This window comes from Phalacrocorax carbo, chromosome 15, assembly GCF_963921805.1.
Source record: "Phalacrocorax carbo chromosome 15, bPhaCar2.1, whole genome shotgun sequence".
Classification (NCBI taxonomy): Eukaryota; Metazoa; Chordata; class Aves; order Suliformes; family Phalacrocoracidae; genus Phalacrocorax; species Phalacrocorax carbo.
The window spans coordinates 11,060,314-11,085,101 of record NC_087527.1 but is presented as its reverse complement, the minus strand read 5'-3'; the positions used below and the strand labels follow the sequence as shown (position 1 = coordinate 11,085,101).

General features: G+C 50.5%; 1 protein-coding gene across 3 annotated transcripts; it reads left to right on the top strand.

Moving 5' to 3' along the window:
• The first annotated feature begins 1,678 nt into the window (after positions 1-1,678).
• On the top strand, positions 1,679-23,761 carry SCARB1 (scavenger receptor class B member 1). 3 transcript variants are annotated; one of them, XM_064466337.1, is made up of 12 exons: positions 1,679-1,914; positions 5,755-5,912; positions 7,610-7,751; positions 8,194-8,397; positions 8,693-8,788; positions 9,261-9,373; positions 12,305-12,471; positions 13,128-13,246; positions 14,879-14,952; positions 15,871-15,922; positions 16,400-16,546; positions 20,436-23,239. In XM_064466337.1, exons 1-12 carry the CDS (start codon positions 1,795-1,797, stop codon positions 20,559-20,561), a joined length of 1,518 nt encoding a protein of 505 aa, XP_064322407.1. In that variant the 5' UTR covers positions 1,679-1,794; the 3' UTR covers positions 20,562-23,239. The 3 variants fall into 3 exon arrangements, with proteins under 3 accessions (XP_064322407.1, XP_064322410.1, XP_064322408.1); XM_064466340.1 differs by lacking the exon at positions 20,436-23,239 and adding an exon at positions 19,831-20,395; XM_064466338.1 differs by lacking the exon at positions 20,436-23,239 and adding an exon at positions 23,246-23,761 and having other exon boundaries at positions 1,681-1,914.
• Positions 23,762-24,788: the final 1,027 nt, after the last annotated feature.

Genomic DNA, 24,788 nt, shown 5'->3' with positions numbered 1-24,788 from the left:
TCGCAGGATTCTTCTCCAGCAAAATGTTTTACAGGAGAACAGCATGTCCTTTGTGCTGGATCTGTAAGCATTGCTGCTGGGGAAATGGGGAACGCCAGCAAGCAGCTGCCTCCACTGCGGAGACCTGTCTGGTATTGATCAGGGATGTGTTACTTGCTGCAGCAATTGAACAGAGGCAACAAGTAAGGAGAAAGGCCTAGAATGAAAAAAGACGTAATTAAGCTTAAAGACACAAATGCAGGTGTTCCACCAAGGTGAAGGCCATGGCACGAGTTGGGCCCTCTGCTGGCCTGGCCTCTGCCCAGGGGGGAGCTGTGGGCTTCTGTCTCCCTGTGGTGCCCACATGTAACATCACGGAGACAAGCATTTTGCAGGTAGATGCACTCCAGTTTCTAGACCCTTTAGCTCAGATCAATCTACAGCTTGGACAGCAGGGTGATGTGTATAATTGTTTTAAAATAGGCTGCCACAAACTGGACTCTTCCCTTTGTTTTTTTATTTTCTGCTGACTTCTAGACACTTCCAGGGATGAGTGTCAACCAGGCTTTTATTCAAGTCCTCTTCAGATGCACAAGATAGACAAAAGATCTAGTTCCTTAGAAAAACAGAGGTGGGTTAGAAGGTGATGGATGTTTTCTCCTCAGGGAGAACCTGGGGTTGAGCCCTGGGTCACTGGGTGATGACTTGCCAAGCCCCTTACAGCTGCCTGTGCCTGCCCCCTTTCCTGGGACACCAAACACCTGCTGTGACAACAGGCTGGCAGCCACCCTGCCCGCTAATGCAGTGGTCATGGAGGGACCCGCTCCCTCCCGAGGATGGCTGGGGCTGTGTATATGTATATAAATATATAGAATCACAGAATCATTAAGGTTGGAAAAGACCTCTAGGATCAAGTCCAACTATCAACCCATCACCACCAGGCCTCCTAAACCATGTCACAAAGTGCCACATCTACACGTTTTTTGAACACCCCCAGGGATGGTGGCTCCACCACCTCTCTGGGCAGCCTGTGCCAGGGCCTGGGCACTCTTGCAGTGAAGGCATTTTTTCCTAATCTCCCCTGGCACAACTTCAGGCTGTTTCCTCTCACCCTGTCACTGGTGACTTGGGAGCAGAGACCAACCCCCACCTCACTCCAGCCCCTCTCAGGCAGCTGCAGGGAGCGAGAAGGTCTCCCCTCAGCCCCCCCTCTTCTCCAGGCTAAACCCCCCCAGCTCCCCCAGCCTCCCCCCAGCACACTTGTGCTCCAGACCCTGCCCCAGCCCCGCTGCCCTTCTCTGGACACGCTCCAGCACCTCAAGGCCCTTCTTGTCCCGAGGGGCCCAAACCTGAGCCCAGCACTCGAGGTGGGGCCTCCCCAGGGCCGAGCACAGGGGCCCCATCCCTGCCCGGCTCCTGCTGGCCACACCAGTGCTGACACAAGCCCGGGGGCTGGTGGCCTCCTTGGCCCCCTGGGCACTGCTGGCTCATCCTCAGCTGGCATATATACACACACGTATTTATTTTTATCTATTTAAATATTTTTATCTATTTAAATATATTTATATATTAATCTATGATTTTATATTTACACATACACACAGGGTTCTGTTTTCCATGGGTCCACCCGCTCCGCCCTCGCCCCCGCTCCGCCCCCGGCCCCGGCCCCGCTCCGCCTTCGCCCCCGGCCCCCCTCCGCCTCCGCCGCCGGCCCCGCTCCGCCCCGCTCCCTCCGCCGGGCCGGGCCGGGCCGGGCCGCGGGGCCATAAAGCGCGGCCGGGGGTGCGGGCCGGCTTAGCTCTGCTGCGCTGCGCCATGGCCGCGGCCCGGCGCCGGGTGTCGCTGGGGCTGGGGCTGGCCGGGGCGGCCTGCGCCCTCCTGGGGCTCTGCCTGCTGCTGGTGGGGCCCCTCATCATCAAGGAGCAGGTCATCAAGGTCAGCGGGGCCGGGGGTTTTTGGGGGGAGTGGGAGGTGCGTGTCCGCCGCGGGGCCCGGGGCGGGGGTGCGCGTTTGGGGCGTGGGGCTGCGGGGGCTGGAGCCGCTGCATGGCTGGGGGCTTGGTGTGGGGCTGGTGCGCGGCCAGGACCCGGCGCAAGGTGCAGGGGGTGGAGGTGGTGCAGAGCGGGCTGTACTGGAGGGCTGGTGCATGGGCATGTTTTCCCTGCCTAGCGCAACCCAGGGGAGTGCGGGACAGCGCGGCGCCGGAGGGTCTCTGCTTCAGTGTCACCCCGAGCAGGCTCCCAGTCTTAGCGTGGGCAAATCCGGGCTTGGGATATTCCGTCCTCGGTGACAGCAAACGTGCCTGGGCTGAGCGGGCTCTCATCCCTGATTAGCAAGAGCTTTTTGCGTAGCTGGAGTTTGCTGGGGGGATCAGTGCTGGTGGTGCTGGGCTAAGCAGCTGGGCAGGGCTGAGCGTTGCCCCCAGCACAGCCCTTCCTCCTGTCCCTACTGCCTTTAACTACAACACTTGCCTTGCGAATAGGCGTACAGGTTACCAGGCTGATACGTACTCTGGTGAGATGCTTTCCAAACTGGAAATGGGGCTGGTGGTGTGCAGGAGTGCTGTGAAGGAGCCCTCTGCATGGAGCAACCTACAAGTCATCTTGCCTGCTCAACTGGAAAACCTAAAGAGCTGCCTCTCTGAAAACCTCACTTATCCTCAAGAGAGGTCCTGAGGCCGAAGAGGTGTTTATCCCCCATGGTTAAGGTGTGGGGCTGTAGGTGGAGTTGGTTTGTTCAGTAACTGCTGCACGTAGACTTGGGAATCAGTACTCCTGTCCTCACTGTTGGGGCACCAGCTATCCTGCTGTAACAAACCAATTGGCGCATTCCCACATTTAGCCAAACCTTTTTCTCTCTGCCCAGAAGGAGATGTGTCCCCTGCCTGGGTGTTTCTTCAAGCTTGCACCTATGCAGGTTAGCACCTGGAAATGTGCCTCTGGTGGAAGAGGTGATTAAACACCCCAAAGCCAATGGCTGTGGCTACACGTGCCACAAAGCGTCTGCCGAAGACAAACATCTACTTAAATGTATCCTCTAGAAGTGCTGCTGGCTGGGCAAAGCCAGAGTCCTGTGGCTTAAGCAGTAAAAGTCAATCTTTGTCTGGTTTCATGGACGTTGGGAGTTGGTACCTGCAAAGAAAAGGCTGAATGACCCCTGCAGAGCAGGAGCGACATTTTAGGTGCAAAAGCCTTTCTGCCCTTTTCTTTTTAGCCAGTCCTGATTCTTTCTACTTGATTAATTAATTCCTAATAACTTGCAGTGAGAACGGAAGATGAGGAAAAAGACCAAGCCTTGTTTCTCCTCAGGTCTCCCTTGCTCTCCATGTCTTCAGCCTGACCCAAATGGTCCTGAGTTCTTATGAGCCTTAATATGAAATAGGAAAAAAATAACTCGGTGCTGATGTTTAGGGTGGTGAGAAATATCCAGGGCCTCACTGAAATTTCTGGGTTGGTCTTGGGAGTGGTGGGTAGGAGGAAGAGCTGGGCCTTGAAGGGCTGGTGGCAGGGGTTGGGCAGGTGAAGGCTAGCTTGCCAGCCCTGGCTTCCCAAGATCTGCGTGGAAGGTCAAGATGGTGTATCCTGATGGAAAAGAATTTAGTTGCAAGAAACATTGTAATTTTGGAGGTATCTTTGTCTAAAGTCTGTAGGGGAAATCACAGTAGGAACAGGGAACTCCGAGTCCAGTTCCTGCCTCATTTGTAGAAACTGGATCCTGGCAGCTGGCCTGCCTGTGGCATTGGCCCTGTAAAACCTGGGGACATTGCTTTTCTGGAAGCACCTGGAGTGCCACAGACCTGCTTAAGATACGAGCTTTTACACAGTAAGACTGCATTGACTCATCCATCTGCCATTTACCATTTCTCCTCAACCTGGGAACTCTTGTGCTGTCCTACCTGAAAGCTGGCAGAAGACTGAAAGCACTGTCTTTGCTGTTTTAGCAGGGTGATGAGGATGGTGGTAAGAGGATGTGGAGGATGAGGTCTGACACTGAGGTTGTGCTTGCACACAGCGTAACTGCTCCTCTCAACCTGCAGAGGAACCTCAACTCTTGGTTTTACTGAGCAGGGTGGCTGAAGCACCTCTCCTGGAGAAGCAGGATTTGAGTGCTGTTGATGGAGCTGCTGTTCCCCTGGCCCGGTCTGAAGGAGATGAGCAGCAGACAGTTCCTTTCTGTTCCTTAGCAAGAGATCAGCTTGGTCAGGAGGGGTCAAACCTCTCAGTGAGACTTTGTATGACCATGTGTGTTTCGACCTACAAGTAGCTTAATTCTAAGGCTACCCTGTTAAGTAGATCTTGCTTAGCAGCATCTGTGGAGTACCTTGAGCTGCTGTGCCCAGGTGGGAGAGGACTGAGAAAGATACCGGGGAGCTGGGATGCAGTTGTGTACATATTATATAAATAAATGCATATGCAACAAGGGATCCAGGAATGCAAGACAGAATAAACAAGTAAAAGAAAGCAGATGTTGCTATTCAGACTCTGTTGGACACTCAGTAGCAGGGATTATAAAGTAGGCTAAATAAAATCTTGTCCTCTACCTGCTTTGCAGTGAAATCCTTGAGGAAGGCTGGATGGAGGCTCTTGGCCAGCAGCAGGCGGGTGCTGATGTGGAAGTGGGAAGGGTTTGCTAGGTGGGTTACACTGCACTGTGGAGACGCCTGCTCAGGGGTAGGGCTTGGAGGATCTGGGCTTGAGCGAGGGGCTTGCAAAGCCCTGCTGCTTGTGGGTGGCACACCCTTGCCATGAAATGGCTAAAGAAAGATGGGGCATTGCAGGGAGGCCTCTGGCAGCTTTCCTTCTCAGCCCCCTGTGGCAGCAAATACATGCAGTGTCAGATCGAGCTGCTCGATCTGGCAGGAGAGCCGTTGTGGGGCTGCTGACCTGCAGCGGGGTAATGCCCACATGGCTTCACCAATTAGTGGATCAAACCTGCTTACATAAGCTGGCTGGGTTACTTATCCACAACAAGGGCTTGTGATTGCAGAGAAAGCAAAGGTTATGGTGGAACATACCCCAAATAAATATGCAGGAAGGTACAGGCTCTTGTCCATGGCAGGGGGGGGGATGGAGACGGTTATGCCCAGATGCCAGCTCTTGGGCTGGGGAGCTGGCGAGGGCTTAAGTTATGTTTGGGCTCCTGCAGGCATTTACTGGCAAACGGGACAGTGATATGGAAACCACAACTGTGTTGCCTTTGACCTACCTTATGACTGAGTCATTGCGGGATGGTAGCTGACAGGAGGCAAAGGTGTCCTGCACGGTGCTGACAGTATACAGCTGGGTTGCCATCCCGGTTGTCTGTGGGCTTTCTGGAAGTTTAGCAGGCCCTCCCTGCTGGTACCCAAACAGTTGCGTGGGTGATGTGGATCTGCCAAACCTGGCAGATGGGTGGAGGCCTTTGGGACAGGGTTGTTTGCCAGGCAAGTCAAACATGCAGAGCTGTGAATAATTCAGTGCTGGCTTGTCTAGCACAGAGCTAGCCTCTGGCAAATCAAAGCAGTTCTGAAATCCTGCGGGTAGGATCTGGAAAGTTGATCCTGAAAAAGTAAGCCTACAGACATCCTGTGGCACGAACTTGATGCTTCTGCATACATAAGAGTTTCCAGTTTAGATCTGGCTCACTTTCAGTCTGTGTAACATGCCTGGATCCCCAGAAGAGCCCCTGCTGGAACTGCAGCCTTTGGCTGGCCCTGCCATGGAGCTGAGGGTGGATGTGCTCAGCTGTAGCCACCGAGCTGAAGAGTTGTGTCATCTTGCTCCTTTTTCTTTGCAGAATGTCAGGATTGACCCCAGCAGCATCTCCTTCAGCATGTGGAAAGACATTCCTGTTCCTTTCTACATGTCGGTGTACTTCTTTGAAGTGCTGAACCCCAAGGAGGTCCTCCAGGGAGCAAAACCGATGCTGAACCAGCGTGGACCCTACGTTTACAGGTCAGGTACCACTTGTGGTCCACTAGGCATGAGCCCAGCCAACGTGCTGCCTGCCAGGCTTCTGGCTGACTCCTCTGGCAGGAGGGCATGGCATTAGCATACTTGGCGTGAGTCTAGTGGCAGAGGATTTTAAAGCAACCCAAATGTGCTTTAATTGCTCTGACCTTGCTAAAACCAGAAGTAGGACCTCTGGCTGCTGAGGTGGTAAGGCTGGTCTGTGCTTCACTGAGTTGTGGAGTTCATTCCTGTGCTGGGACCTGTTGAGCAGCTGGACCTTGGCTGATACATGGTCCAAACATAGGCATGAGGGGTGTTGGTGTGGTGGTGGGCAACCCTCATCTTCAGAGTGGTCATTTCATCGTCACTGTGCATTTAAGAGTCAGCTTCAGAGCTGGAGTCACCTCAGTATAAAACTTTGTGGATTGGCCTAAGACCTCTTACCTAACATGAGACCCAAAATCTGCCTAGCATGAATGCTCTGGTGATAACAACCAGTATGGAGTACTAAAACTTGTTCAGGCCCACCTACAGCAGGGCTGGGTCTATTTGTCATGGCTGAGGATGGTGGTTGAAGCCCCAGATGCTTCTCTGGACCTGAAATGTGAAGTGATTCTTGATGTAGAGTTGAGCATGTGAATTTACTCATAAATAGCGATATTCAACACATTAGTGCATACACATGTAGGCAAAGTTAGATCAGCAGCCTAAGCAAGCTCATGTGGGAAGATTACTGGTTTAATCCAAAGCAGTTTGAAAAGTGTCGGGGGGAAGCCTGGCAGTATGTATATGCCCTTGTTTCTCCGGGGCTTGCTAGGTCACACTGTAAGACCATGTGGATTCTGTATGTTGTCAGTCACTTGGCTTGGGGAAAAGGCTTCACTTACTATAAATAAGAATAAACAAAGGGGCAAAGCTTATTAGTGTCCTCCTGTTTCTGCTGAGCAAGATTAGCTCCTTTCCCTAATGTGGGCCATAGGACAGAGGCTCCACAATAAAGGACTTTGTTTTTGCTGGTGGGTTGAGCTTGAGCTGTAACAGGTTCATGATGTTTGGGACAACCTTGTGCTACTGTGGAGAATTGCTGCCCCCATGGCATGGAGCAGAGTGGTGCTGAGCAGTGTGCCAGAGAGAGCATGCCTGAAACCCTGAGGAGCCATGGAGGGTTGAGCTGCCCTGAATCTGAGAGCCATCAGGGAGCTCTGGGACAAATCACTGTGGACTCATTGGTGGGCCTTGTGCCATCTTGTTGGTCCTTTCCTGTTTTGCAGGTTGTTTTGGTGTGTGGGTTGGTGCAGGTCTGCTTATCTGGGCATCTCTGTGATAGGGCTGGGCTTTTCAATGGCTGTAGGCAAAGTGACAGAGGAGATTTATACTTTTGTTTTAGACTTCTTGTCAGCTGGGAAGGAACACTTGATGTCTGCAAGTTGCTGCAGAATCCCATCTGTCAGGGATGCCTCACTCCCAGGCTGCCATCTCCTCCTGCTAGACCCTAACCCTCATCGGGGTGTGAGGTTGACATAGCCTGTTCCCCAGCATGCTGCCTCCCCTGCTGTCCCTCAGCTTCTTGCTGGGCTTTGATCTCCTTCCTCTGCTCTTCAGAAGCAAGTGCAGGCCTGTGCAGCCTATCCTTGCTCCACAGGTGTTGCAGGGGCACTGCATGGGGGAAGGTTCCCATGATCTCTCCCTTCTCCTTGCAGAGAGTTCAGGTATAAAACAAACATCACATTCCATGACAATGACACCGTCTCCTACCTGGAGTACCGGAAACTCTTCTTCCAGCCGGAGTTGTCCAATGGCAGCGAAGAAGAGTACATCGTTGTGCCAAACATTTTGATGATGGTAAGACCTTGGTCCCTGGATGGGTACCAACTCGTGGGAAGGAAGATGATACCCAATGCGGACTCAAAGCTTACTTTCATGTAGGGCTTAAGGCTAATCAAGCCATGAGGTGATTAAGCTTATAAAATGCAGTTTTTCTGATTTCTGGGTGTTTGGTTCTTATGTTGGGCTGTTACCCTTCCAAAAGCAGAGTGCAGAGGGGCTGGCAAAGCGGCTGGGCTCAAGTCTGCAACCTCGTCTGAGTGTCCCCTGGGAAAATGAAGCCTGTGAGCCCTCAGCTGCTTTCTTCCCAAACTGGGGCTAAATGGCAAACCTCAGTTTGACCAAAGAATTTCTCTAGGGCTGTAGATCAGTGCAACAGAAGGACCTTGCTAAGCACCAAAGATGCATTGCTTCGTCTTTGGTAAAAATGAGGCTCTCAGAGGTTTGTTTTCTTTCCCAGGGAGCAGCTGTAATGATGGAAAACCTGCCAAACTTTGTGAAGCTTTTACTGAGTGGAGCCCTGGCTGGCCTGAAACAGGAGGCGTTCATGAACCGGACAGTAGGGGAGATCATGTGGGGGTATGAAGACCCTCTTATAGACACAATAAATATGTTTGTTCCTGGCCTGATCCCATTCAAGGGGAAATTTGGCTTATTCATAGATGTAAGTAAACTGTTGCTTGGGAACACTAAAATCAGAGCAATATTGGTCTTGGGATTGAGTATCTGGGCTATCCCCCTCACAAATTGTTTGGAGCAGCTACGTGTAGCTGGTGGTGGTTGTGTAAGGCTGCCTTAATTCTCCCCTCAAGCAAAAATGCATGTGTTTGGCAGCTGTTGCTAGCAAGTGAAATAAGTAAAAGCTCGCTAGCTTTGGGTGTGAAGCACCCCAGAGCTGATGAAGCATGCAGAGTCTTGCTGTGTATTATGGATTAAAAGTTAGTTTCTTCTCTTTGCAGTTTAACAACTCCAATTCCGGACTGTTCACTGTGAACACGGGTGTGAAGAACATCAGTAGAGTTCACATGGTGGATTCATGGAATGGACTAAAGAAGGTAAGTGTTGGGCAGCAAACCTCAAATCTCTGGGTGGGGGGGGAATGCCTGGTCTAAAGCAAGATAAACTGAAAGCTCTCAGTGCCTCTGGGTCTAGGTTTAAAGGCAAGTTTCTATGGGACTTCAGCTGGCGCAGCTTCTGTTCTATCAAATGGCAACCATATGACAAGAGGCTTGTTATGAAGTGTTAAGTTCCGCTCATCATCAGTGTCACCTGGACTCCCTTGAAAAGCTGATGGAGCTGATTGCTTCTCATGGTGGAATTACCAGGCTCTGGTGGCCTGTGTTTAAGGTGTTATTTAAATGTCCTTGTTAAAAGGGTGCTTGGGAAAGATTTCAGAAGCTCTTCAGTGTTGCTATCTCAAGCTTCTATGGAAGCAGCATAGGGTGGTAGATGTCCCATGCAGGGGTGGAAGCCAACTCTCCAGCAAGCTCATCGTTCTGAGCTCTCCTCTCTACATCTGTCCCGCAGATGAACTACTGGCGGAGCAGCGAGTGCAACATGATCAATGGGACTGCAGGGGAGATGTGGCCACCGTTCATGTCCCCAACATCATTAGAGTTCTACAGCCCTGATGCCTGCAGGTGAGGCCACAACTGCCAGCTTGTCCCTGTGCAGGTGGCAGGAGATGCAATGCTCGTCCTGTGCACACAGGGACCCTGTGCAGTGGTGCAGAGGGTTTGGGATTAGTTTCTGCGGATAAAGTTCAGCTTCAGTTCAGTGTTGCAGTATCTGAGCTTTGCAAACAGTGTAGTTGTCTAATTAGCAGTGTCTTGTGGTTTTCATAAATATCTTCCAGATCATTGGAGAAGTCTAACTAGCCCATGTTGAACTACTCATGTGGTGGATTGACCCTGGTTGGATGCCAGGTGCCCACCAAAGCTGCTCTATTGCTGCCCCTCCTCAGCTGGAAAGGGGAGAAAAAAATATAACAAAGGGCTCATGGGTTGAGATAAGGACAGGGAGAGATTACTCATCAATTACCATCATGGGCAAAACAGACCCAACTTGGGAAATTACTTTAATTTTTTGTCAATGAAATCAGAGCAGGATAATGAGTTTAAAAAAAAAAACCCAAATCTTAAAACACCTTCCACCACCCCTTCCTTCTTCCCAGGCTTAATTTTACTCCAGATTCTCTCTTAACTCCTCCCCACCAGTGGTGCAGGGGAGAGAGAATGGGGGTTGTGGTCAGTTCATCACACTATGAACTTCTCCAATATGAGCCCTTCCCATGGGTTCTTCACAAACTGCTCCAGCGTGGGTCCCCCACGGGGTCACAAGTCCTGCCAGCAAACCTGCTCCAGCTCTGGCTCCTCTCTCCACGGGACCACAGGTCCTGCCAGGAGCCAGCTCCAGCACAGGCTTCCCACAGGGTCACAACCTCCTTCGGGCATCCACCTGCTCTAGTGTGGGGTCCTCCACGGGCTGCAGGTGGGTATCTGCTCCACTGTTAACTTCCCCTCCATGGGCTGCAGGGCCACAGCCTGCCTCACCGTGGGCTTCCCTGCCTCCATGGCTGCAGGGGAATCTGCTCTGGTGCCTGGAGCACCTCCTCCCCCTCCTTCACTGACCTTGGTGTCTGCAGAGTTGCTCCTCTCACATACTCTCACTCCTCTCTTTGGCTGCAGTTGCTGCAGTTGCACAGGGGTCTCTTTCCCCTTATTAAATACATTATCCCAGAGGCACCACCACCATCGCTGATGGGCTCAGCCTTGGCCAGCAGCAGGTCTGTCTTGGAGCCGTCTGGCATTGGCTCTGTCAGATATGGGGGAAGCTTCTAGCAGCTTCTCTCAGAAGCCACCCCTGTGCGCCTTCCTGCTACCAAAACATTGCTACACAAGCCCCATGCAAGCAGAAAATAACCAGTCTAGATAAGACGTGGGAGGCAAGAGGGAGAAGTAAGAGTTGTCATAAGGAAATGCTGCTTAACCATTTGCAGAACTAATTCAGCTGACTAAACACTTGCAAAGTGATGTGGGGGCTTCTGCCATAGTTTCCAGGCTGCTTCACTTTTTTTGCTGCCTACTTCATGTGTTGCTGTGCATGTCTGTCTTGTATAAGACAACCTGACTTTAGCTGATCACACAGGGGTTAAAGTACCCTGCAGAGCGTGCTTGTGCAGAAACCCCCTGAGGCTGGAAGGAGGGGAGGCCAGGAAGCAGGCAGTAGCACGAAACCCTGTCTCCAGGTGAAGACAAGGTTAATTCAGGCTTTGTAGATAGCACTGCAAAACAAGCAAGTGCTCGTGTTGAATAGAGAACAATGACCTCTTCAGCCAACAGGCAAAGTCAGCTGAGCCCAGTATTAGTGCAGGAATTCCTCTACACGAGGGACATCAGCAAATACCAAAATGACCCAGGAGCCAAGGACTTACAGGAAACATTACCAGTAACCAAAGTTTAAATACACATACCTGTTTCTGTAAAACTACATGAATCTTTTAGAGAACAGAGCATGTTTCCAGTCAAGGCATAAAGTGAAATGGAGGAAACCAAGCTTGGTTTCTTGTTAGTGTAGCAGGTTCCCACAGGACAGTGTTGTGGAGGAAGTGGTTCTGTCTTTTCTCCCCAGGTCTTTATCTTGGCCTCTCTGCTAGCCAGGATGGCCAGCAAGGAGTCACAAACATCAGTTGATAGACAATGAGCGTATCTGCTTTGCTGCATGGCACACAGGGCTCATCTCCTACCCTATTATCACAGTCAGTGCAGCTGATGCTGAGGTGCAACTACCTGGATGTCCCTGCAAGGTATGCAATGCAAGGCATTACCCTGCTGATGTGCTGCAGCAGCCTCTGCCTCCTTGTTGGAAGGTGAACACAGCTGAGAGGCATGTATGTAATTGCCGAACATGTCCCGCATCCCCAGTACTTGCTCCTGGTGTCAGAAGGCAGCTGTAGGAATAAGCATCCCCTTGGCCTGCCCAGGCTGTCTCCATCCCTGCAAACCTCACTCAAGTGTGAAGGGAGCAAACTTCCTTCCTAGAAACTTGCATCTATCCTGGCCAGCTGGTAGCAATAATGCAGCATAACATCTCTAGCCTCTTGCATCAAGAAAAATCTTGCTGCATAATGTAGTAAAATTTTCGACTCCCCTGACAGCCTATATGTTGGAGTTGCACTGCAAAAGAGATTTAGCTGGTGTCTATCCCCTGTGACAGAGCACTTCTACCTCAGAGCCAAGGCTTGCACAAAGAGGGTATTATCTTTTGGAGGGCAGCCCTGGGGATTACTACATGGCTTTAAACAGATCTCATCTGGATACTGCAAACAGACTTATAAGTCTGTGGTTTCTCCCCATAACTGGTCCTGACCAGGCCTTTATCTGTGCTTAAAACATGGAAAGCAGATGGCTTAAATACTCGTTCCTCATCCAAAGCACTGTTCTGAGTGTTTATCTTGATCTCAAAGTCTAAGTTACATTGCAACCACATCTTATTCAGCAAAGATAAGAGCCCAGTTCTGGGCTGGGAACCTGTCGGCTAATCCTGATCCTTTTCTACTGAAACCCTTTCAGATCTATGACACTGGTGTACGAGCAGTCTGGGAAGTTCCAGGGTGTGCCCATCTATCGCTTCGTGGCACCAAAAACTCTCTTTGCCAATGGCACGGACTATCCACCCAACGAAGGCTTCTGTCCCTGTATGCAGTCTGGCATCCTGAACGTCAGTACCTGTAGGCAAAGTACGTCCTTTCCTCCCTGGGCTCTCCCTGTCGTACCGTTATTAAACTGTAGGGTTGCGATACAAGCTTGCCTGTCTGGAAAATTGGCTCTGCTATCTGGAGAGTGCTAAAAGGTACTGCTGGGGTCTGTGTGCGTGGAGTTCTGCTTGCATGCCCGCAGGCATCTCAGCAAGGAGGGAAAGAGTGAAAATACTTGTGCCCGAAGTCCCCTGGGTCCATGGCTGTTGGACAGCCTGAGGTCTGTGGGAATGCCCAAGGATACAATGGGAGTATTACCTCCCCTGGGCTGGGGAGGGAGCAGGCAGGGGAGCAAGGGTAGGAAGAGGCAAGCCATGTAACTGCCAAATTAAACGGTAACTCTGGATGCTGAGTACAGGTCACGCAGGAGTGAAAATTCAGACTTAGTGTCCTAACCTGTGTCTGGGTACAGTGAGTTAGCACAGGATTGTGTGGTGCATGGGGGAGAGGGTGGCTTAAATACCGGGTTTTAACCCTCCCAGAGCAATGGAGTAAACTGCAGGGGGGGAAGGAGCTTTCTCACTGGGAGGAGAAAAATATAAAAGCCTGTTCAGAACAAGCGCTGCAATGGCTTTAAAATTCTCGACGAAGTCTCAGATGGGTTTGGATGAGCTTAATGTGTCTTTGTTCTCATCCAGATGCACCGATGTTCATTTCCCATCCTCACTTCTACAATGCCGACCCAGCCCTGGTGAATGCTGTCGAGGGCCTCCACCCCAGTAAGGACCAGCACGGACTCTTCCTCGATGTGCACCCGGTGAGTGAGCCTGGGGGGCCCTCTCCTTGTGCTGGGGTCCAGGCTGGGCTGGGTGGGGAAGCCTGCCACCAGCTGCATGGTGGCCTTGCTCTGCTCTCATGGCACTGATCTGAGCAGGTTCAATAGTGCAAAAATGAGCAAGGACGTGTATAGGTAAAAATGTCAAAGCCATAAACTAATTGAATAATTAACCTTGATTCTAGAGAGTTGTGGAGCTAATTATAAGCATAATTGTTTCGATAAGCACAGTCAAGTTCTTTCTACTGACTCAGGTCTATAACACCGAGAGGTTTATCTAGCAGCAGCCCAGCTATGTCCCAGATCTGCAAACGTGTACTGCCATGACTGGCAAAGTCTGAAGACCATGCTGTAGCTGAAGCTTTCACCATAATTTTTGGGCTGTCTGCTTCTACTCTCACAACTTGCTTATCTGGCTGCTTCTGAACTGGACTGTCAGAGTGTTATGCTTTGTACATATCTATAGCAAAAGGTTGAAGTCACCACTCCAGTGGTGATGAGCTGGGGTGTCCTGAGCCATCATTGTCCCAGCTGTTGATGGGAAAGGGACTTTGGAACCTTCCACCCATAGCCCATGTTGCATGTGGTCAGGTCTTCCAAATGTTCAGTGGTGTCTCCTCAAGCAAGAAAGCAATCCCCCCTCTTGAGGTAAGGTAAGCTGTGCTTCTTACCTAGGCATTGGGTTCTCTTTGCTTTTCATATCACAGTTATGGAAATCTAATTAAGTTTATTAGAGTATCAAACATCTACAGATAACAGTATAATTAACTATATTCTTATCTAGCTGCAGCCTGCAACAAAAACTCTGTCCTTAACCTATTACAAAATTGCAGTGGCATGAGAAACCACTGCCTTAATGGGTGTCAACAAGGCCAGCTTTGAAGTGTGGTGTTTTCATGGTCTTAGAGTGTAGTTGGACAGTGGCTGTTGGTTCCTAGTTGAGAAATGTTTTATCCTTTGCTCTGTGCACAAATCTTTTGCATTGATGCACTTCCATCCTGCTGCAGGTAGGACGAACAACAGAAGAGGCTCATCAGGCTTCAGAAAACACTGAAGTTACTATTAGAACATCCTACCTAGGGAGTCACTTAAAGGTTGCATATGCTGCTTGGTAATTTGAACTCGTCTAGGTTCAGTCCCACAAGCCCTAGGTCACACAACACCTGCCTGGTTTATGCAGTCTGCCTGCTGAATGTGTGCTGCCACCTCCTACAGCAGCCGTGTCTGTTCACATTAGCTTTGTGCCGTCAGACCACCCCAAGGGAGATGCTCCCTCTGGGATGCTGCTGTGTGCAACACTTGCTGGCTGGCAAGTGTTCAAGTGAAGGGGACAGACTGCAAACTGCCACAGGGACAGCGCTGTCCCTCCGTGAGCAGTTATCCCCAGAGCCTGGGGACAGGTGCCTGGTTGACTGATGCCTGTCCTTTGGTGGAAACCCCAGCTGTGCTCCTGGTCTTGTGTGTGGTGGCTGCAGTGGATCTCTGGATGATCCAGTGCATCACTCTGAAAGGTGGCACCCAGAAAAGCAGCCTTCTGCTTCCCATCAAGCTGCTCTGCAAAGCTCTCCAGACAAATGTTGGCTGTACTGGTGAACTGGTTCATCTCTTATGCAGGTGACAGGCATCCCCATGAACTGCTCCATCAAGCTCCAGCTGAATTTGTACATGAAGCAGGTGTCTGGCATAATGTAAGTAGTCACCTTTTAGAAATGGCCATCTCCCTTTCTCAGGCAGGGAATACTGCTGATGCTGGGGTCACTGCGGGATTTACTCTCCCCAAAGATGAGGTAGCTTTGACATTACCAGTTGTCACGGTTGCAGAAGCCAGCTGGCTCCTGTGGTGAAATGTCAGCTCAGTGACCTCAAAGTGCCATCCTTTGGCAGCGCAGTGTGTGGCTGCCTGTTTGCTTGGCTCCTGCTGCATTCCTGCACCTGACCGGACAGCTGACAAACAGACTGCCTCTCCTGGTGAGGCACAGGAGTGGTTCCCCTGCACTGTGCCTCTGCTCAGAAGGTATTACATCCAACACAGAGGCAAAACATGCTCTGACAGTTGAAGCCCATGTCCAGAAAGACACGATCAGCTCTATGAAAGCAAACAGAAGGGCTCTAACAGTTCTGGGGTGCCAGATGTTAAATACCCATAAGGGTGGAAGTGTGCACTTGCTACTTGGACTGGCTCTAGTGCATATACCAGCAGACTGCCCCACTTCTGTGGACTTGGCTGCACCACCCTCTGGTACCAGGCAGGTGACTGAGGCATCTTGGAGCTGCATGAAGTTTAACATTCCTGTTCACTGAGTTCATGTCACTGGAGCCCAAATCTTAGATGGCACTTACTGCTGTCATCAGGCAATTAAGCACAAATGGCAGTGTAAGCTCTGCTCTTGCTTGAAAGCCTGAAGTTGGACCTTGTCCCTCAAGGTGGGGTGCAGCTCACTGAAGCAGCAGGAATTGCTACCTCCTTACACTGGTTTCTCGGCCACTATCAGTCTGTCAGACCTGTCGCTTTAGGAAGATTTTTGACACTGGTTTTAGCCTCATCAACCAGAAATCTAAGTGTGTATTTCTTTTTTTTTTTTTTTTCCCCCTCCCCCCTCCCCTAGTCAAACGGGGAAGATTAAGCCAGTGGTCCTGCCGCTGCTGTGGTTTGCAGAGGTGAGCTGCCTTCCTTGACCTGATTCTGCAGAGCCTCTCCTGCAGGAGGGGGGAAAACTATTTCCCCATCACCCAGGGCTGGGGAAACTCCACTTGGAATAAAGCTTTAAGCCAGCCAGACTAATTAAGCACCAACAGAAGGCTTTGCAATACTTGGCTATGTTGTTAATCCTTCTGAGCTGAACAAACCCTGCACTATACTTGGTAAACCTCTGTCTCTGTCCTAGATGTGGGGTTAAATAGTGCCCAGAACAGAGCTGCCAGCACCTCCATGCTAATGTGGGCCAGGGAGTGCAGTCTCCAGCTGTGTGCATGTCCAGCTGACTCCAACTATTTAGTAAAATTTTCTAGCTTGTCTGAATCTTGCATAAATTCCCTAATCTGTGCTGGGAGGTGGTGGGAGATGAGTTGCGCAGCTGGTCTCTCAGCCTGGGATGAGAAGGAAATGCCACTGACAACTTTGCTTTTTTTGAGCAGAGTGGATCCATTGAAGGCCCAGTCCTAAAGCAGTTTTACACCAACCTGGTGCTGATCCCATCCCTGCTGGACTACCTCCAATATATCTTCCTTGGGCTGGGTATCTTGCTTATTATCTCAGCAGCTGTACTCATGGCAATGAGTCAGGTAAGAACTTGCAGGTGTCTAATGGGAAACGCTATTAGTAAAATCAGACTTAATCAGATGCTGTAGATTGGGCAGACAGTCTAACACTTGAGGAAACATTGGCTGATGCCACAAACCATGTCCTGATGGTGCCAGGTGCCAGTGCATAGCAGCAGGCCTTCCTCAGCCATCTAGAAATTGAGTTGCAAATAGTACAGCAGTGATAGAAGTGGGTTCCTGTAGGAGGAGGCATTTCTCAGCTCACTAACCTAATGAAAGAGCAAGCCTAGCTCATCAACTCAGCCTCCATATAAAGCAGGAGGACTCTGCCATTGCACAAATCCACACATCTCTCCAGGGTCCCAGTAGTTTTCTAATCCAAACAGAGCCATCTTGGGGATGTAGCTACTTGAGCACAGCTTGTTCACAAATGAAATGTAGTTGCTGGGTCCTTGCAGAAGGGGTGCAGACACTGTGGCTGCTTCTCAAACCAGACTGGACCCTGTGTTTCCCTGAAACTCGCTTGTTTCCCTGCAGACTACTCAGAATAGCACTGGAAGTTAAACCCTCAGGGCCTTTGTGGATCTGGGCTTGCTGAGAACCAAAGACCTTTGAAGCCCGTGGGGAGCTGGCAGCTGGGTAGAAGTTGGCCCACGTTGGGGCTGGCAGGGAGGGTGCCTGGCTGGCACATGAGCCTGAGCTGTAAGGACAGAATATGAAACAGTTAAATCACTTGATGGGGATCTGTGGCTCTGGCTCCAAAGCATTCATCTGATAACACTAAGCTCTCTAAAACCTTTAGCTCTTGAAGGAGAGATCTAGCTCCCTACCTTAACCTATATCAAAGCAAGTTTATTTAGTTTTGTTCTACAATCAGATGGCTTGAGCTGGCTTTAAAGCTACAGAAGTGAATCATAGAATCACTAAGGTTGGAAAAGACCTCTAGGATCAAGTCCAACTGTCAACCCAACACCCCCAGGCCTCCTAAACCATGTCAAAGTGCCATGTCTACACATTTTTTGAACACCCCCAGGGATGGTGACTCCCCCACCTCTCTGGGCAGCCTGTGCCAGGGCCTGGGCACTCTTGCAGTGAAGGCATTTTTTCCTAATATCCAACCTAACCACCTCCTGATGCAGCTTGAGGCCATTTGCTCTTGTCCTATAGCTAGTTACGCGGGAGAAGAGACCAACCCCCAACTCACTACAGCCTCCTTTCAGGTAGTTGCAGAGAGTGATAAGGTCTCCCCTCAGCCTCTGCTTTTCCAGGCTAAACAACCCCAGCTCCCTCAGCTGCTCCCCATCAGACCTGCTCTCCAGACCCTGCCCCAGCCCCGCTGCCCTTCTCTGGACACGCTCCAGCCCCTCAAGGGCCTTCTTGTCCCGAGGGGCCCAAACCTGAGCCCAGCATTCGAGGTGGGGCCTCCCCAGGGCCGAGCACAGGGGCCCCATCCCTGCCCGGCCCCTGCTGGCCACACCAGGGCTGACACAAGCCCGGGGGCTGGTGGCCTCCTTGGCCCCCTGGGCACTGCTGGCTCATGCTCAGCCGGCTGTCAGCCAGCACCCCCAGGGCCTTCTCTGCTGGGCAGCTTTCCAGCCACTCTGCCCCAGGCCTGGGGCGTTGGATGGGGTTGTTGTGACCAAAGTGCAGCACTTGGCCTTGTTGAACATCATACAGTTGACCTTGGACCATCATTCCAGCCTGCTCAGATCCCTTTGCAGAGCTGTCTTACCCTTAAGCAGATTGACACTCCCACCCAATTTGGTGTTATCTGCAAACTTCCTGAGGGCACACTCAATCCCCTCATCCAGATCATTGATAAAGATATAAAACCAGAATGGCCCCAGAACAGCCCTGGGGAACACCACTTGTGACCAGCCACCAACTGGATTTAGCTCTGTTCACCACAGCTCTCTGGGCTCAGAGAGGGTACTTGTGGGGATAAAAAGACAATGCTTAGGATGAAAGCGGGCTGAGGGGAGAGCATGTGTGAAGGGCTGCTTTTGCTCAACCTCCTGTGACTGCCCTTACTGAAAAACTAATGCAAACCCACTTTAAATAGTACCAGGGTTCTCAGAGTATCACGTAATTGGATTTTAACCAAGCCTACAAGTGCTTAATTGACTTAAACACATGATCCCAAATACCCTTGTTCCTCCACGCACTTCCCTGCAGGGTGAGAGCAATTGTAGGGCTGAGGGCTCAGTGTTAAACCCTTACTGTGCTCCCGAGATGGTCAGGCTTTGTCTGCTGAGCATTTGCTGGCTCTGCAAATGCAAGTGGTCGCTGGCAAACAGACTTCGCTCTGCTGCATAGCACCAGGATATCTGAAAAACGTCTGCGTTTGCTGGGAAGCTGTTTCTAAGACCTTATGCCTGGGCTGGCATTTCCTCACCCTGCTTTGTGCAAGTCTTAATTCCTGGTATCAAAGAGCCTTAACCATGCCAGAAAGGGTCAAGAAGAAAAGCTGGATTTTAAATTCACTCAAGTCAACTGAATATCTGCTTGTGAAATATCCCAAACCCAGGCGTAAGCCAGCTGTATTTGGGTGCTCAGCCAAAAGTGTCATGAAGTGCTAGAACTAAAAATCAACTGCAGGAAGTGCCTGACTACCTGGAAAGTGATTTAAAAAGCCTCAATGACCTTATAAATCTCTAAGGAAGCTGTGTAACAGCACATGAAAGTCTCTGCCTAATGGATAGAAGACAGCAATTTTCAGCCAAGGTGTGTTCTTCATTTGATTGAAGTGTTGCTGATCTAGCGATGATTGCTTAATCGTACACAGTCCTCCCTCTTGAAGCCACACTGAGCGGGGGCATTGTCCGCACCTTCACGTGTCTGCCAGCGTGAAGAACTCCCTGAACCCAACTCCTTCCTGTGTGCCTGTGGCTTCTGGAGGGAGCAGTGTGCTCTAAACACAGTCCAGATGAGGTACTGTGAAACACTTAAATCTTAGTCTAGGGTGTAGTGGAGCCAGTTTGAAATGCATCTGTTGGACCTGCAGTTCTAAAAAATGTGCAAATCTGTACAGGCATAAAACATGCCCAGATGCAGCATTGTAGCTCTCCTCTGCTAACGTGGCCTAAAGCCTGTGTGGTGACTGCATTTAAAGGGCAAACAGACCATTTTACAACTGGCTTGACACTGACCAAAATCTTAACTAGGGCTTAGTTTAACCTACATTTTGAAATCTTCATTAATAACTAGACTCTAGTTAAACAGTGATTTTAAATCTCCTCCTAAAATTGGAACCCTCATGGAATTCATGTCCAAGTGTGCCATAAACTAGCCTGATTGTCTTCTAGGAAAAATGCTCTCTATTTTGGAGTAGCAATAAAAAGAACTCAGACAGTAATAAGGCCAGTCAGGCCACCTCTGCCAAAAAGCTGCCTCCGGTTAAGGGGACGGTGTTGCGGGAAGCCAGACTGTAGGTGGGTACCCAGACAAGGTAACACACTTTTATCTCATCCTGACGTGATTAAACTTTGCTTAAAACCAATCAAATGGAAATGTTTACTCTCCATATCTACCAGACATAACCTCTTGACAAGCTTTGATATGGTGATGTCTTGTATCTTTATTCAGGGAGATTCAGATATCTTAAAACTCACACTTAACCAGGCTGCAAGCACGTGCTCTTATTGTTTCTCCTGGTGTACATGATCTGCAGCCCTAATTATATCAGCAGGGATCAGGGTGAAAAGCAGAATTGGTGTGAGGGAACACTCTTCTCACCTTCCCCCCACCTCCCCCCAAGTGTCAGAGATGCAGAAGTAAATTTTTAAATGGTAAAAACAGAGGTAGTCAACTGCTGGGTGTCACTCCCCTCCTGCACGCACGGAGCCTGGACAGAAAGCCTTTCAAGAGGGAATTTCTGATGTAAAAAAAAAAATCTGTGTTTTTGTTACAGGATCACAAAAATCAACAAATCATTAAGGTTGGAAGGGACCTCTGGAAGTCATCTAGTCCATTCCCCCCTGCTCAGGCAGGGTCACCTATAGCTGGTTGCCCAGGACCATGTCCAGATGTCTCTTAATATCTCCAAGGATGGAGATTCCCCAACCTCTCTGGGCAATCTCTTCCAGTTTTTACAGTTTTCACAGTTTAAAAAAAAAAAAAAAAAAAAAAGAAAAAAGGTGTTTCCTAATGTTCATATGGAGCCTCCTGTCCTTAAGTTTGTGCCCATTGGCTCTTGTCCTGTCCCCTGGACACCACTGAGAGCCTGGCTCTGTATTTACAGCTTCCCTTCAGATACTTGTATGCATTGATAAGATCCCTGTGAGCCTTCTCTTCTCCAGGCTAAACAATCCCAGCTCTCGTGGCCTTTGCTCACATAGGAGATGCTCCAGTCCCTTAATCATTTTAGTAGCCCTTTGCTAGGGTCTTTCCAGTAGCTCCATCTCTCTTGTCCTGGGAAACCCAGAACTGGACCCAGCACTCCATGTGTGGCCTTAACAGAGATGAGTAAAGAGGAGGGATCACCTCCCTTGACCTGCTGGCAACACTCCTAACGCAACCCAGGATACCATTAGCTGCGTTTGCTACACGGGCACACTGCTTGCTCGTGTTCAACTTGGTGTCCGCCAAGACCCTCAGCTCCTTTTCTGTCAAGCTCTGAAGAGCTGGGTGACCCCTAGTGTGTACTGGTGCATAGGGATGTTCTTCCCCAGGTGCAAGACTTAGCACATCCTCCTGTTGAACCTCATGATGTTCCTGCCAGCCCACTTCTAGAGCCTGTTGAGGTCCCTCTGGAGGGCAGCATGACACTCTGGTGTATCAGCCACTCCTCCCAGTTTTGTGTCATCAGCAGACCTGCATATCATTAATAAAGATGTTAAACAGATTTGACCCAGTATTGACCCCTGGTGTACACTGCTAGTTACTGGCCTCCAACTAGACTTCATGCCACTTCTCATGACCCTCTTGGCCTGGTTGTTCAGCCAGTTTTCAATCCACCTTGCTATCTGCTTATCCAGCCCCTACTTCATGGCTTCTCTACAACGATCTTATGGGAGAGAGTGTTGAAAGCCTTAGTGAAGTCCAGGTGGACAATATCCACTGCTCTCCCCTCACCTGTCAGGTTGGTCAAGCATGATTTCCCCTTGGTGAAGATGTGCTGACTACTCCTGATGACTTTCTTGTCCTTCATGTGCCTGGAAATGGTTCCCAGGATTAGCTGCTCCAGCATGTTCCCAAGGATTGAAGGGAGCTGACTGGCCTGTAGTTCCCCAGGTCTTCCTTCTTGAACTTCAGGATAGGAGTGATGCTTGCTTTCCTCCAGTTTTTGGGCCAACCTCTCCCCATTGCCAGGGTTGTTCAAAGATCATGGGGAGTGGCCTTGCAGTGATATTAGCCAGCTCCCTCAGCAGTCATGGGTGCATCCCATCAGGGTCTGTGGGTTTATGGATGTCTAGGATGCTTAAGTGTTCTCTGACCTCATCCTTTTCCACCAAGGGTACATCTTCCTTGCTCCAGACTTTCCCCTGGTCTCTGGGGTTCCCTGCCTCATTCAGCAACAGGCCTACATGTCCCCTCATCTTCCTTTGGTCACCTGTGTACTTACAGAAGCTGTTCTTGTTGTCTCTGACATCCCTGGCCAGATGCAATTCCAGTTGGGCTTTGGCTTTCCTAACTTCATCCCTGCATGCTGGGAGAGTGCCTCTGTATTTCTGCCAGGTTATGGGTCCCTGCTTCCACCTTCTGTACGCTTCCTCTTTGTGTTTGAGTTTGGCCCCGAGCAACTTGTCCATCTGCACAGGCCTGCTGGCATTTCTGCCTGACTTGGGCTGCTTGTTGGGATGGACCGTTCTTCAGCTTGGAGGAGGTGACCCTTGAATATCAAGCAGCTTTTTTGCCCTGACTATCTCCCCTCACCTGAGCCCTGTAGTCACTTTCTGGGTGGCCCTGCTGGTATCATTGGTGCCCACACAGAAGAAGCAGTGGGTAATAGTCAAAGGGTTGGATAAGCCTCACAATCCCTCCACAACACCCTCGATCCAGGTCCCCAGCAAGCAGCAAATGTCTCTAGATGACCGGTCAGGTAGGCAGATGGGTGCATCCGTCCCCAGCAGCAGGGGGTAACCCACTACTGTCACTTGCTGCTTCATCCTGGGGGTCTTGCATGATTTAGGATCAGGGTGCCCACGTGATCTGCTTGAAAGCATATCTGGCTCCTCTTCAACTTTGAGGGTGGAGAATCTATTTTATAGTTATAGTATACCTTTAGGTGGAGCAGGAGACTTTCTCTTGGTGCCAGAAGGCACCAGCTTCCATCCTTCACCTTTCCCAGAGGTTGTGCTTACCATTACGCTAGGGATGGGTGCTGTCTGTGTCTCTACGGCAGCTGGGATCTGAGGGTCTTCAAGCTGTTTTGCCCTGAGAAGATCCAGTCCACCTCCCTTTCATCTCCTCTGATGCTGTGCAGCATGCTGACTTTGCCCTGTAGCTCCTCCACTTGATGACACAGCTCTTCAGGCCGGGTGTTGCGGGGTGTTACAGGTGTCAGTGGGCAGGAATGGAAATAACTTCATTTTGTTAGAGGAGGAGATGCAAAAATCTTAAATTTAAGCAGCCTTCAAAAAAGGGCCATGTGAAAGGTCAAGAGGTTCAGGGCATGTGTGTCCCCAGTGGGGATGTGATGACACCTGTGCACTGTAAGGTGTGACCACAGTGCCACCGGGGCGGGCATGGCTGTAACCGCTGTCCTCTCCTCCTCTTCAGAGAACCGATGCCAAGAAGAGCCTACACCATCCCACCATGCAAAGCAAACCACCCCCCTCCTCTGAGACAACACCACTCCTCCACGACGCTGGCATGCTGAGTCAGGACGACGCCGAAGCCTGAGCTGCCGGCCCCAGCACGCTTCCCACTGGGACACGTCTGTGCTGGGGGTGAGACCTCCTTTGGATCCCCAGAGATCTCTGGAAGGTGAAGTCATCCTGGGCAACTCAGTGGAGACCCTGCACACCACGGCAAAGGCACAGGACAGTACTGCTGCACCAGCACTCCCACACCGGGGCACAGGAGACCTCATCCAGACATCCAAAACACAGTGTTCAAGAACCATTGTCCCCAAGGGGCTGGTGTTTGCCACAGCCCCTCTTCCCGTGGGCCAGCGGGAATGAAGACAGTTGCTGGCTGAGCCGAGAAGTTATTTTGCAATTTAAAACTGCCTGTTGCTAGGAGTAAAAGGCACTTTAACAGGAGCCTTTAAAATAAATGAGGTTTGTATACGTAGTACTGATGGGATTTAGTGATCTTTTTAAAAGCCACCGTTCATCTTGTGCAAATGGGGCTTGCTGTCCTGAAGCCACTTATGGTTTTATTGCTACTTGATGTGACTGGACTACACTGCAAATCAATTCTGGGTGATGTCTCTCCTAAAGGCTTCCCAGGGTGCCTTGGAGCCCGCCCCAGTTGTTCCTGCCTTTGCATGTGTTGGAGAGTACAGTGGTGACTTTTAAAGCCCCGATTCTGTGCCATGACCTTGCGTTCCAGCGATAGCAGTCCAGAGCCGTTTTACTTAGCCTGTCCTCGCTTTAGGTGACTGCATGAGATGAGTTATGCAAAAAAACTCGGTGGTACATCTGACCTGTCACTCAGCTCCTGACAGACAAGTTGTCCCTGCTGCCTGCTCAGCCATCCGGGGTCAGCTCTTCTGGCCGTGCACTGCCGGTGCTGGAGGCCATCGTGTTGCTCTGCTCGTGCTGCCTGCACATGGGAAGGGAGTAGGCAGAAGCTTGACTCTCTCCTTGAGCGTTAATGAAGATAGTTGCACTTTTGAGATGGAAGAAGCTATGTGCAATCATGGAGGTAATGATGGCCTTAGTAAGATTTGATGAAACTATTGCAGATTCCTGATCTGAGGTCTTGGGGGATCTGGAGCTGGATGTTAACTTGGCGGTAGGTGGGCTGGGGTCACTCTGTACTGGGAAGGAAGCCCAAAGCCCAGGGATATTCTTGGCTAACTGCAGATCGGTAGTTGTCTACCACGCCTGCCTTCCCTGCTTCCAACCGGGAACCAGGGTACCCTTAGGAAAGACAAAAGGGCCTGTGCTGGTGCCTCTGGCAAGGATGAAATCAGTGTGTGGAGTGTCCCTGGTCTCTCTTGGACCAGAGGACTTGTTGTACTGCATATGGCATAGATACTGCCATGAACTGGAAACCATTGCAATTGTCTAGGACAGCCCTGTGTCCTTCTAGGGGGGTACGCAATACTTTTCCTCATATACCTGCATCCCTCTTTACTAGGGAGGTTGAGCTA

Excerpts from the sequence above, each read along its gene's own strand:
- SCARB1 (XM_064466337.1), top strand. The coding sequence starts at position 1,795 with ATGGCCGCGGCCCGGCGCCGGGTGTCGCTGGGGCTGGGGCTGGCCGGG. Across the intron at positions 1,915-5,754 it reads TCAAGGAGCAGGTCATCAAG|AATGTCAGGATTGACCCCAG; the intron begins GTCAGCGGGGCC and ends TTTTCTTTGCAG. Across the intron at positions 7,752-8,193 it reads TGCCAAACATTTTGATGATG|GGAGCAGCTGTAATGATGGA; the intron begins GTAAGACCTTGG and ends TTTCTTTCCCAG.